The sequence below is a fragment of the Pygoscelis adeliae genome, unplaced genomic scaffold (genome assembly GCF_000699105.1).
Source record: "Pygoscelis adeliae isolate BGI_AS28 unplaced genomic scaffold, ASM69910v1 Scaffold108, whole genome shotgun sequence".
In the NCBI taxonomy this organism is placed as follows: Eukaryota; Metazoa; Chordata; class Aves; order Sphenisciformes; family Spheniscidae; genus Pygoscelis; species Pygoscelis adeliae.
This window is the reverse complement of record NW_008825498.1, coordinates 4,503,977-4,517,183: the sequence shown is the minus strand read 5'-3', so window position 1 is coordinate 4,517,183 and position 13,207 is coordinate 4,503,977. Positions and strand designations below refer to the sequence as shown.

The 13,207-nt window shown below is 41.1% G+C and overlaps 1 protein-coding gene across 1 annotated transcript in view; it reads right to left on the bottom strand.

Moving 5' to 3' along the window:
- Window positions 1–12,653, bottom strand: part of GAREM (GRB2 associated, regulator of MAPK1) — an 86,826-nt gene extending 74,173 nt beyond the window's left edge. Inside the window, exons 1-2 of the mRNA XM_009331474.1 lie at window positions 12,566–12,653; window positions 2,750–2,890 (exon numbers count right to left, since the gene is read on the bottom strand). Of these exons, the coding sequence (XP_009329749.1) occupies window positions 2,750–2,890; window positions 12,566–12,653 (229 nt within the window). The remainder of the gene's footprint in view (window positions 1–2,749; window positions 2,891–12,565) is intronic.
- Between the last annotated feature and the right edge of the window lie 554 nt (window positions 12,654–13,207).

The window sequence follows — 13,207 nt, the reverse complement described above, 5'->3', positions numbered from 1 at the left end:
AATGGTTAGACTAAGAGCTGTCATATATGACTGTTATATGACTCAGGTTCTGTTAATGAGATTTCACTTAAACATAAAATGCAGCATTTTCCTTCTTTAATAAGGCTTTATTGTATTTAGGTTTAATAAGTGTATCAAAACCTGATTTGGCAAGTAGCAAAACAAAATTTACTTTATACTCGTATTTATATATGCGAGTGATGACTTTGTGGTACTTAAGCCCATAATCTCAGGATAATAACATAAGTTTCAACTTCCCTTCCTGCTCAACTGCTGCAACCAAAATAATGCTGCGATTTGCTACATTAAAATTCTGCTAGGGGTTAAAAAAAAAAAGTTATTCCATTAAAGCAGAAACAAACCTAGGAAGTCATTTTAATGAACTCTTACATTCCATCTCTAAGGGTCATTCTGGTAGGTAGTACATCTTACTTGACAGAAGTTTAAAGTTAAGGCAGGCAAAATGTCAGTCCTATAATCCAAAATTTATACAGCAATACAGTTTACAAACATTTGCCTATAAGGACATAAAATCCCTCCTCTCAAACCAAAAACTAATGGCTGAGCCATTAGTTGTGCTTTCTGCAAAGACGGAAAGCTCTCACATGCAAACGGAGGGCTGTGCCAGCCAGCTCACACAGCAATTGCCACCTGACGGCACTACCTTTCGGTAACAGCATGTCCTCCTCAGAAAGGTAATGATTCTGGAGCGCTCCTGCCTCCCAGCCTTCCCAGAGCTCACTGCAGAGCAGACACCCCAGCTAGCTCCAGAGCTAGCAGCATAACTGCGTCAGGTCAGTACCCAGCCCAGCAAACCTTCTTAGGCAGCTACATTAAACTTTTGCCTCTTCAGTGTGAGGTTCTGGATCCCAAGAGCAGTAAACGTGAGGCACTACACAATGCAGCACTGAAAGCGCACTCAGTGTTAGCTTATAGATCTCAGTATGGTACTCCACAGCAGCATAAGCTAATCTTTAGGATATGGAAGACGTCTCTAAATGCATTTAGATGTTAGCACCCAAGCATCAGATTGCAGTGCTTTGCTAACTAAACCTTCACATGCTTAGACTCGTCTCTCCTTTCTCGTAGGCAAGCCCATCAGACATGCTCTGGTACTGCAAGTTAGCACTGACCATGTTTATGAAGTTCCTTTGGCAGCATCGGAGCCCCTCGAATACTCAGTAAGTGCCCTCACTACATGGCAGTTTCTGAACTTTCATGTATTTCCATCTCATTAATGAGGGCTTTATGGCAGGGAACTTTCTGGAGATTGTTTGACAGCAAAACATATTCTGCCAACTAAACGCACACTCTTTTCCTGCGTTAACACAAGCCAGGAAGAAAAGCACATTGATACTTTTGCAGTATCTTAGGGGACAGATTTTGATTTTGCTGGTATCTATGTAAATTTAAGCAATGAATGAATGGAAGTATGAAGAGTCAGGAAACCCTGCTTAGCAGATCTTTGTTAATTTCTTTAAAAATTAAGAACCAAGCTTTAGTAGACCCCTTAAGATCCAATCTTCTTTCATGCCAATAGTAATTTTATTTTCTGTTCTCCTTCTTCCAGGAATCACAGTGAGGATTTTAAAACACAGCATTCAGTTTGAAGGAAGTGAAGTGTTTATCTGGCCATAGCACTGAAACTTATGCAGCCAGGAGGTGTCAAAAAATAAATGTTACTAAGCACAAGCACTAGAAACTGTTTGTACTAAGAAAGTGAAATTCAGAGAGTTTTAAAGCCACTTATATTATGACACTATATGCCATCAGACCAAAGCTTTTAAACACATCTTAAAAAAAATTAACATTCCAGAAGTGAACTCCAAGGAGAAACAGTACATAAGAAGGCAACTGGTGTAAATTTCATCACTGCAATAGGGTGCATCACTGCAGTTGCAGCACTGGTGTGATTGAAATAAAACATTTCAGTCAGCTCTTGTACAACTCAGCACACCCTCATTGCACCAACACTTTAAAGACGACTGTAAAAGAGCTGAGTAGATTACCCAGTTGACAATTGGCTATACAGAAAAACACTAAGCCCACGTCTTTGCTTCGTAGCCATAGCTCTTTCAGTTCACCCTTTCCAGCTTTTTAAATTTTTGTATCTACTGCAGTAAGGTAAGCACTTCCCACTCATATGGTATTGTTCTATTCAGCTTGTGAATAAGGATGTTAAGCAGTAGGAAACAGTATTAAAAAATCATTTCCAAGGAAAGTAAAAATAATTTGAAATTGTAAAATAAATATGGATTAGTTGCATCATACCTACTTGGAACAACAGTATTACTGCATCATCCAAAAAGGCAGACAGTGACAAGGAACTATTGACGAGCATTAGTGTAAAACTGCAGTATTATTACGAAGGGTTCCTGGCTTTTAAAATGGAAATATTAAAAAATCCCCTCCAGCTTGAGCATGCCATGAAGTGTAAAACCCATTCCACCTTTGACCGAACATTTCAAGGCATTTTCAAACTTTCACACTTTTGTCACCACATTCACAGATGAGAAACCAATTCTTCTACGTAGCTATGTATTTTGTCAATGTGCTGCCCAGTGAAATACATCTATTCAGTAGCCCTGGGAGTAAGTCAGTATCTCTTGCGCTCTGTAACATTATTAAAACGTAAAGTCACAGACACCGGCATCAGAGGCTTAGCTTCACTGTCAAATAAGGTGATCACTTTAAGTGGTAGGCAATTCATTCTCTTTGGATTTGTATTTCAGGTCAACAATAGCTTTACCTGCATAATGTACAGGGATTTCTATCTTTGGCCCTATGACGTAGTGACCCTCCTCCAGACTGTGAGCTGTAATTGTTGTCCACTGCCGACATGAATGGATCAGAAGATAATCGCTCTCTCGAAGGCCTTCTACAGTTTCTCCTGAAAAACAGATGTAGGTTTTTTTAAAAAAAAAAAAATCACACTTATTGCATGAAGAATTAGGAAAACTTCACAACAAGCATTTTATTCTTATTGCTGTTTATTTTTTCAGATGTTTTGATATTTAAAAATCCAATTAAATAAATTTCAATTCTACCCAGTATTCATTTTTGCAACATAAGCAATTTACCTTACAGAAAACAAACATAAAGCAAAATAACTCAGTGCATGAATACAATACCACAGAGATGTAATCCAGATCATTCAGCAGTGGCTCTGGGGCTCCTTTTTCACCTTTCTGCATAAATAGACTTTTCATACCTCTATTTATGTCTGCCCATCTCACTTAATAGGAATACCTGAGAGCTCTCTTAATTTTTAAATAAAGGAAAAAAAGTACAGTTTCATATGTTGAAAAATCAGCATCACACTACCCTACAGCCACCTGAGGCCAAATCTTGTTCATCACTATGAAGTAATTGGGTATCACACTTGCAGGTACAGAGATTTCAGCTTTGTCATTCTATCCCTTTGCAAGTCACTGCTTAATTAGCCATTCCTATGTCTGTAATCTTAATCCTGCTACTTAACGAGGAGAAAAAAAAAAAAATTTAGCACACACCAAAGTCCTCTCTCAGAGATAAATTCAACCAGAAGCTCCCCCCAGATAACGTCCTTGTAATGTGCTTTGTAATGTGCTCTCTCATACTCGTACTCTGGTGTCTGTCAAATCCATCCCGAACACAGCCAGAGATCCAGCTCTCCTTTCTTCCCCCGTCCCTACCAAATCCTCTGCATTTCTGCAGAGTACTCTCCCCTCCTCCAGCAGTTGCAGTGCCCGATCAGAACTAGAGTGCTTTCCTTGGCTTTCCAGCAGTTGCAAGAGCCACATTAGATAGACTACTCAAAGTGCCAGCTATACATCTCAAGCATGATATATGAACAAAATTTCATAGAGCAGGGTGTATCACGGCAGGCTGCTCTTACATACCTGCAGTCTTGCTCAGTATGCTCCTGCATTAAACACACAGAAAACAGCCTTTCTCAAGGTGTCTTTAAAGCAGCCACGTGAACTTTCAGGAACCCTTAGCAGACACTAAACATGGACCAAGAATAATGAAGCTTTAAATTTCATTTTCCTTCTCTCCCACCAGCCCTCTGCAGTTACAGCCAAAAATAAAGCAAGTAGTTTAGCCCTGGAATCAAATTTGGACAAAACCCATCCCTTTCAGCTACTACAACAAACTGCACTCTCTCTTCACTGTCCTCTGATATTCTTAAAAGTTAGTGGAAGAATGAGACTTTCCTCAGCCTGGGGCAGCAGACACTTCCCCTGCTCAGTCTCTGCAGAGGAGAGATACTTCCCATTGAGCTTTTTTTTTCCCACACCAGGCAATCTTTTCCACCGTAGGCAACGGCCACTACACACCCCATTCCTGCCTGATTTCATGCTCCCATTCTATCAGAAAGCGCCCTCCTACACGATTCAAAACACAGCAGCTGGTGTGTGTGAGAATTGTTAGATTTTAAATCAGAAGAGACCATTACGACCATCTGCTCTGACACTCTCCGGCCACAGGATTCTGCTTGTTTCCTCCTGAAACTTGGATTTGGCTAAACAAGGGAGAGACCTGCCCCAGCCTGCAGAGTCCAAGAGATGGACTTCCCTGGGCCTGCTGTCCCGTAGACAGTTAAACCTTAAAAAAAGTTCCTGTTTTGAACATTTGGTGCTTTAACTTATAACTGTGGATAAACTGCTGTTATGGGGGTGTAGAGGGGGAACAAACAAACAAACAAACAAAAAATCAAAAGGTATACAGAGCTCCTTAGTACCAGTTATACTTGCTCCTATGAGGTACCATTTCCAGGTTTCCTTCTTTTCCACAGCACAGAAAATAGCTTCCAGGTAAGCAGGACATTCCAAGAACTGGTTTCCAAGTGATCCGTGGACCACGTCCCTTGGCAGCCCAGCCAGGCAGACAGGCTGCTTAACACCAGTTCCTGCACCCTGGGAAGCACCACCCCTCCACCCACAGCGTGCTGGGAGAAGGGACCTCGGGAAGCCCACGAAGAGTGGCAAAACTGCCATGCAGCACCGGAGAACAATTTGGTCCCATCCATATCTTGAAGGAAATTCAGATATATCTGTTAGAGGAGTCATGCACCCACTAAATTTTACCAAATCATCTGACTTTGAGCATATCCTGTTTTCTGCTCACAGGGCAACTCCTAATAGGTATAAAAATTATCTTCAGCTTGCTGCAACAGAGGTTTACAATTTTGGGGGAAAACACAACAATAATAATATACAGTGTTATTTGAAACTCATGTTTCAGTTCAGAGAGTTACACTCATGCTTTCTATAATCCACAGCAACAAGTAATTATTCCATCCCACAACAAAATAAAACCAATGACACCTAAGGGAAAAACTAGTATTTTACTAGTTTCACTGACAGTAGTAAACACATTTTGAAGACAATACAAAGCATCTCTGGTATGCTTTTTCTCTGCCTTACAATCTGTAGGTATAATTTCAGAACGTTGCCTAAAGGAAGGCTGGATTCTACATCCAGGATTGCAGGGAAATAATTACAGTATGGGTCACCCTCAAAGAGTCAGAGAAAGATATTCTCAGGAAAATAAAGACATCCATTATGCAAAGGTGCTTCCAGTCATAGCTCACATGCCACGATCTGTTTAAGTGGTTACTCCACTAAAACTGGGTGGGACACGTGAGTGTAAAAAGAGATTACTAAGGCAGGCCCAAGAGTGACTACGTAATTAAGTCTGCAGCTGGAAGTAGCTGTATTTTTTAAACAGAACTTTGGAAACCACAATTCTTGTTACACCAATTATTTGCTCCAACCAACTATATGGGAAACGAATTTTGTGCTTTGCCACGGGAGATTGAGCCGAGGAGAAAAGGTAGAACGGATGCAATGGGGAGTTCATGGTCCCTCCCACTCCCTCACAACAGGCAGGTCTGTCCTTACCAAGCCCTGATCTTTCCTAACCGTGGGCAAGCTGGATTCCTCAGATTGCTTTATAGGAAGAGGCTCCTTGTCACCAAAGGGATTAATGGACTCACAAAAACACCTGGCTAATGATGGCCTCTGTGCTATGGGAGGAAATACAAGGAAAAGTCAAACGTGACTGAGGACAACAGAACATGGCAATACATACTCTTTTCTTTCTTCCGTTTTCTTCTAGTCTGTCTCCCCCTGTAAGCCTTGCTTACTGCCTTTAAAGCGGTTTCCTCCTGAAGAGGAGGACCTTTCAGGCAGGAGAATACCTCAGACCCTAGCTACACGACTCAGCTCCCAGCCCAAGCACAGCCCAGACTTAGCCCTTTACACCTTTCTCAGCCAACCATATCTTGCAAAACAGCCACACGTATCCAATCTAATTTTTTCCCCTGCCTCAGTAACACAAGTTGTGCAAGCCTTTCATTAATCACGTTTTAACTATGTGGGAGAGAACTCGGCAGTGCTCACATCCACCAACTATGCAACTCGGTTCTCACCTATTCAACATACTCCTGCACTGCTGCTTACACAAAAATCAGACGCCATGAGAAAACAGAGAACACAGGCCACTCATCTTTATTAACAGTTTTGTCTCTTATGATCAAATATGGATTAGCTCTATTTTCTCACCCTTTCCTCCCCGCCCCACATGCCTGCCATATAATTAAACCACTACAAAGAATCTACAGGCAAATACTTGTGTTGGTTTTTTTCCCCCAAATAAAAGTCAGAGAAGCAACGAACTATCACGTGCAATTCCCCACCCTTCCCCAAGTTGCCTACCTCTTTCCAAAATATGAGTCAAGTTTATTCATTGTAATGCCCGAGACTAAGAAACCCACGATTCACTAACAGCGCCTAAGCCCTAAATAAAGCATCAACGCCCAGCCTTGCCTGACAATAAAAGCCTCACACCTCTGAACTGAAGAGTTAGCCAGTATGTTCCTACACAAGCTGTCCTCCTATAAGCACTCTGACCACAACCCGTACTTGGGCTACTTCGTCATGCACCACCGAAGCAGCGCTGCAACAGCTCTTCATGTGTTCATTGTAAATAAGATGTATTACCATTTTTAAATTACATGATCCATTTCCATACAATTTCTAAAAACTACAAATATTGCAAAGCCCACTATTGCTCAAGGGCAATTGCAGAGAGAACACTGACCTCAAAAGGAAAATTGTTCACATGTTGATACAGTTAAAAAAAATGAGGTAATTGCTTAATCAAGATTCCCATGTTTATTAAACACCACCTACATTAAATGCCAATACCTCTTTAATAATTCTTTCTAGTTCCAAAACTGGATCACCCACATTTGCCAAATCTTGGCTCTGTCATTGTACACACTCCAATCTCAAATTAGCAGTTAAAAACTGTAGCAAGACTGGGAGCAGGATACCTCAATCTACAAGTTCAGAGACGAATTTCTGTTCTCACGTGCAGCTTTTCAGAACCAGATGAGAAAACAGTAGTTTGCTATGCGCAGGGATTGAGTTTATATGTGGCAATGCTGCAGCACAGAAGGAAGCTCATTTCTTTTGAAGTAAGCACTGACCTCCCTGCAGGTTGTTGCTACCACTTACTTTCTAAAGACACACACTTTTATTAGTTTAGCATTTCACAATTTCCAAATGCCTGGAGTAAAGCCTCAGGAGTAGAACTGAAGACCACTCCAGTTTTGAAGGGTCTGAGCACTCCCACCTCCTCCTGGATCAACAATTAAAGCTTGGCCTGTTACGGTCCATAAATGAAAATTCACACAGGTTCCACATATTCTGGTTTGCCAAAGACAGCAATGACTTTTCGACACCAACCACTGAAGAAAAATCATGAAACAAATGAAAAAAAACAAACCACCCCACTTTTAAGGTTCTCCTCCTAGTATTGAAAAACTAACATTCAAGTCACTGCAAAATGTGCAGACCAACATGACTCATTCATTCACAGAAACTCTTCTAAAAATAACCAGCGATCTACAGGAATATAAATGCTTTATAATGCCACACACTTTGTCATCTTGGCTAAGAGTTTGCATCACTGCCTTAAAGCATAAGCTTTGCGTCTGGAGACATTAAAATAGTAGGTAATGAGCAATTCAGAGAAACAGAAGAATTCGCATGCAAGGTTCCAGCAACGTAACAGATACCATTTACACACGCCAAATGAACTAGCTACCATCTCCTCCTGCCAGGAAGATGGTTACGGAAACATTCCTGTCATCTCATTCATCACAGAAGACTGTAAAGTGAGCTTAATGCTGTCCCTTGCACATCAGTTCAAGCATGCAGAATTTGCTCCTCCTGGAACAAAAAGGCTTACAGAAAAGAGCTAGGAGCTCATGACAAACTTAAGATGGCTTTTGTGAAATAGCTGGTGAAGAAGATGCCTGCGAAACCCCACGGAAAACTCATCAAGACTTTGGGCCATGTGTTTTCATTAAGCCTGAACACCATCTGCATGCAGGTAACAGATGTCGTACAATTAAGTGCATCACCCAGCCTGCCTTGGTCAGTTAAGTAGGTGGTAAGTTTAATTATTCCACCTAATGTTCCACAATCGCATAACATATGATCACACAGGAAAATCTCAGCAACATTAAAAGTCATTTCAGTGGGTGCTCAGCCAGATACCTACAAAACCACACAAATGAATAACTTCAACTTTATCCCCACTCAAGCTTACACTAACATTTGCTAGGAACAAAGGGTTAATTTGTGGAACAGCAAAAAAGTGGCTGTCTGGTCAGGTGAGCACGTCTGCTGTGAAATAACTACAAAGAACTGTCAGCATGTGGCTAGCATTACAAGGGAAGACTAGCAACCAAGGTTTATTTTGCAACAACTGGAAGCTAAGAGAAAGATTAGAAGCCAGAAAAAAGAAAGAAGCGAGGTTCTTACTTATTTATCATGCTATCATCGCACTGAGGAGCCTTACTTACACCGTATCTGCTTCACTGGACATGCAGCTTCACTGGACTTTCCCTGGCTGGGGACCAAGCAAGCCATGCATTAAGATACAGCTTAGCATTATCCTACAGCATCATGAAAAATAAAGCACAGCCCCAGCTAGTATGAAATGAAGTTATAATCTATTGTTAAAAAAAAGACGATGGTATTATGGACTTCATGGCTCTGTGCAAAGAGGTGTTTCAGGTCAGAGGGAGGTCACACTGCTCGCACAAATACAAATGCCAGAGCTGCTTTTCCACTCCAAAAGAAGGAATCTACAACACTGTACACCAATCAACTAATACAAGCTGTCTGGGTTTTGGAAAGGCCAACTTGTGTTTCTGCAAACATTTGCTAGACACATAGCTCCCACAGAAGTAACACCTTAAGATGAATTCAGTTTCAACTTATTGGAAGATTCACAGCGGGTAAAAGCTGAAGCCAAGGCCTCCTCTCAGCACAAAAGCTGAGGGCTCCCCATCTAAAAAATGGGGAGCCCAGGGCCTAGCACTGACAAGACAGCACACCTGAAGAGACCGCACACAGGTCAGAAACACCCAGCTGTGCACAGCGAGCACCTACTACCTGCGGGCATTGCACACACTAACTTCAGTCTCCTTGGCAATCAGGGTCTGCGAGCATCACAGGTACCTGCAGCCTTTCCAAGGTAGGCTTTGTGGTATCGCCAGGTGTTAAAACCAGGCTGGGTACCACAGCATCCTTTTGCCTTAAAAAAAAAAAAATAAAAAAAATCAATCATAACTCAGGGCCATTCTCATCTGGGAATCTGTGTTGCCTTTCACTGGTGGGCTCATCCTTTACACAGTCTTTAAACAGCTCCCAACACTTTCGTTCTTGTTCGGCCAGTTGGTTGTTTGGACTTCTGATCTCTTGAAATACAAGGCAACAAAAACCAAGGCGTAACTGTCCACAAAAAACCAGCAGACAGCAACTCCTTGTTCCATACAAAACAAGTAAGCAAAAAAAGATCAAGGTGTGCGTCAGGCTGCATCAGGAAGATTTTTCACTGTTAACTTCAATTTGGTCTCGTTTGATGCAGGGACACATGGAAGCATCACCAGCACTCAAGAAGCACTGCACCGAGTATGTTGTTTTTATGTTAGTAAGAGTACAAGTTCTTTGAAAAACATACACAAAAACCCCCAAACTGTTAGCATGGGCAAAACCAGAAGACAACTCCAAGCAGTCAATTTGCCAATATCTTTGAGGCTTAGAATCTATTTTTATTGGAGTCTGAATTCAAAGAGCAGTATGAATTCTCTCACTTAGGGGACAAGACTGAGCTCCTAAATAACCCTCTCTGGTTTTAATACATGCAATGGAGGAGAAACAAAAGAAATGAGTATGTGACAAGTCAGTAGAAGATGAACCTACTATATTCTGTTTGTTAACCAAATACCTGCAGTGCTGTCATACCTGACCATCAAAGTTGTCATCAAGGGGAGGAAAGAAACAAGTGAGCAAATGCCCTTTTTCCTTTAGAAGCACGGACTTCATCTGAAGTCATCGAGTGGTTTTGCTGTTTCAGGCAGACTGAAACTGCAGCAGTGCACGGGACAGCTTCCATCTGACTTCCCATCTGACTTCCCATCTACCACAATCCTATCAACATACAATCCTTCACCTCCAACACTCAGCCGTATTACCGCAGCAATATCTCGCTGGCAGAACAGGTGCCTCTTCTCCTACAGATCATTTCACTAACACTTAAAGCTTTCTTCTCCTATAATGCTGAGTTTGGAATTTACATTTTGGGGGGAGAAACACGAAGTTCTTGTTAAATCTGAATATTCAAATTAGAGCAATTAATTTCATTTAATTTTAGTATTATTATTTAGCAGGTCATACAACCTCTCCTCATGACAAATAACTTCTATCTGAACTCTGAGGGAGGGTGGAGGGAAGAAGTCAAACCTTTTGTTTTCTGCATGGTGCATCACACTCCAGAGTATCTGTCAGGTATTTATCTAGGGAGACATACCTCGATGAATGTCAAAGACTAATAAATATTAAATTAGAGTGCTTTGCTTGCTTAAACTTTAGCACTGTGCTTGGTTACTGAGTCAAATCTCAATGAGCTGTTCAGCCTGCCAGTGCTATTTCTTCCGCAAAAATAAAGCTTGCACTGGTCTATGATGTAGGTCAGAGGAAAAATTTCATTAGGAGCAGAACAACATCTGAATTTTCCAGTTTGAAGTAGCAACGGGAATTTCTATGGAAAAAATTCACATCCTTGTAATGTTCCTTAACAAAGGAAGGAAAGAAAACCCGAGAAATATTTTGTTATGTGAAGAACCCCACTTGTAGCAACATTAATGAACATTGGATCTACAAGGATTGAAAATTTTATGGGTTTTTTTGTCACTATGGCTGAACAGATGCTTGGAAGAGTTACTCTTGCATAAAATGCCTAATGGCAGAGAAGTAAAAAGAGCATGTAATTGTAGAAAATACTACTACTACCAAAGAAAAACCTGCTTTGAAAGCCTTTCCATGTTATCAGTCTCACTTTGTCGTTCCATACAGACACAAAAAAAGGTTGATTAAAAAAAAAAATTATCTAGCTGATCAGACAAACTTCCTTGTTTACAGAAAAGCAAAACAACTTTCATGGTGGTGTATCATGCAAAGTCTAAATACAGACTGCCAGTGAGTTAAAAGGGTAAATATTGTAATTTCTAGGAGCAAATATTGTAGTTTCTAGGAGCAAGATGGAAAAAAAAACCCCAACCAAAACAAACCCAACCCACATTAAAATTTAAACATCTCAGGCCTATAAAATGTAGTGTATTAAATTTTTAATTTAAAGTGGGCTTTAGGAAAGCCTGACAGTGGTCTCATCTGACTGTCTGTGTCTGAACATAGTGGAAACGGTGAAAGCAGAGGGCTCTGTCCCCAGCTACACAACCTTTTGAGCTTGCAACACAAAAATCTGGAGTAAAAATTGCAGTTATGTCTGGGACTGTTGATAATCAACCTCACTTTTCAGTTTCCCTTCTTCCTTCTCAAACAATTTCCCAAGTAGTTTTAAATATGTATTTCTGTTTAATTGTTCTATTCCTGCAGCACATTCATTTTTGCTGGTTCCTATTATCTGGATCAACCAATATTTCTGTCACGATTCAAACTGCAATCAACAAACATGCCTCTCTCCAAAGAAATCCAAAGTAATATTGACTTGACCTTCCATCAACTGCATAGACTCCACATCTTTCAGTGGATGAAAGGCCTCCCCTGACAGCATAAGGATTCATACTCATTTTGATTTTAAGAAAACTTACATTCTTCCTTCCTTTACCAAAAACAAGAAAAGGGAAAAACTCACAGCTAAAGCAGGGAAGATCAGGCAAAATTAGTTGAAAATCTTGTGTGCTGTCTCTCAAATTAAGATTCAACTAGTTGGTCTTCAGAGTCGCTTTTTACATTACAAAAGATTAAAAAAAAAAGTGTTGGTTTTTTTTTAATAATATTTTTATTTGGGCCACAGAAGAGCCCAAGCATCGAAGCCAGCTCAGGTCGTGCCTCACAAACTCACCAAGAGTTTCAGACTGCCTCTTTGGTACTTTGCTACAGAGACCATGTAGGAAACACCCAGGAGAATCATCCAACCCCATCCAGCCCAGACTGAGACACTCAGCTGCCCAAAACTGCTCGTCTGCAGCAAGGTCCGTTACCAGCAATTACACTTGTCTCAGCCTTGGATGGTGGAGGGAGAGACACTGAATCTTCTCGCAGCTTCAGGAAGAGCTGGGCAAGATGCATCTACCCAAGATGCATCTACCCAAGAAATAGTTTGTCCAAGATTAAGCCTTTCCTCGCTGTACACCTTTTTCCTCGGATGAAACAACTGTTGTTGCCTACGGTTGGCCACGCCGCAACAATTTTCAGTCGTGTCTGAACAACAGGGCATCCAGTTTGCGTCACTGACCCTACCTGCTTAGCGAGGGAGGGGCAAGGACAGCATGACCATCAGACTGCCTAACATCACTACTTGTGGTACTTTGTGCACTGATGTAATCCTTCAGCCTCACAGTACTGTGATCAAACTTTGCTCTGGGTGACCATTAAATATTTCACAATCAAGAGAAAGGAGATAAGGCTTTATTTCTGCAATTTCCAATCCCTCTGCAAAAGCCTGATACAATCAAATTGCTTCAATACAACTGATGCTGAACTCAAGCTATCACCCACTAATACCTAACAAGGGAGCAGAGACTCCCATCCCTCTATTCTCTTTATCCCTGCCAGCAAGAAGACAGATTTAATTCTTTAGGATTATCATTTTGCTATTGGAATGACTGGATATACCAGTACCG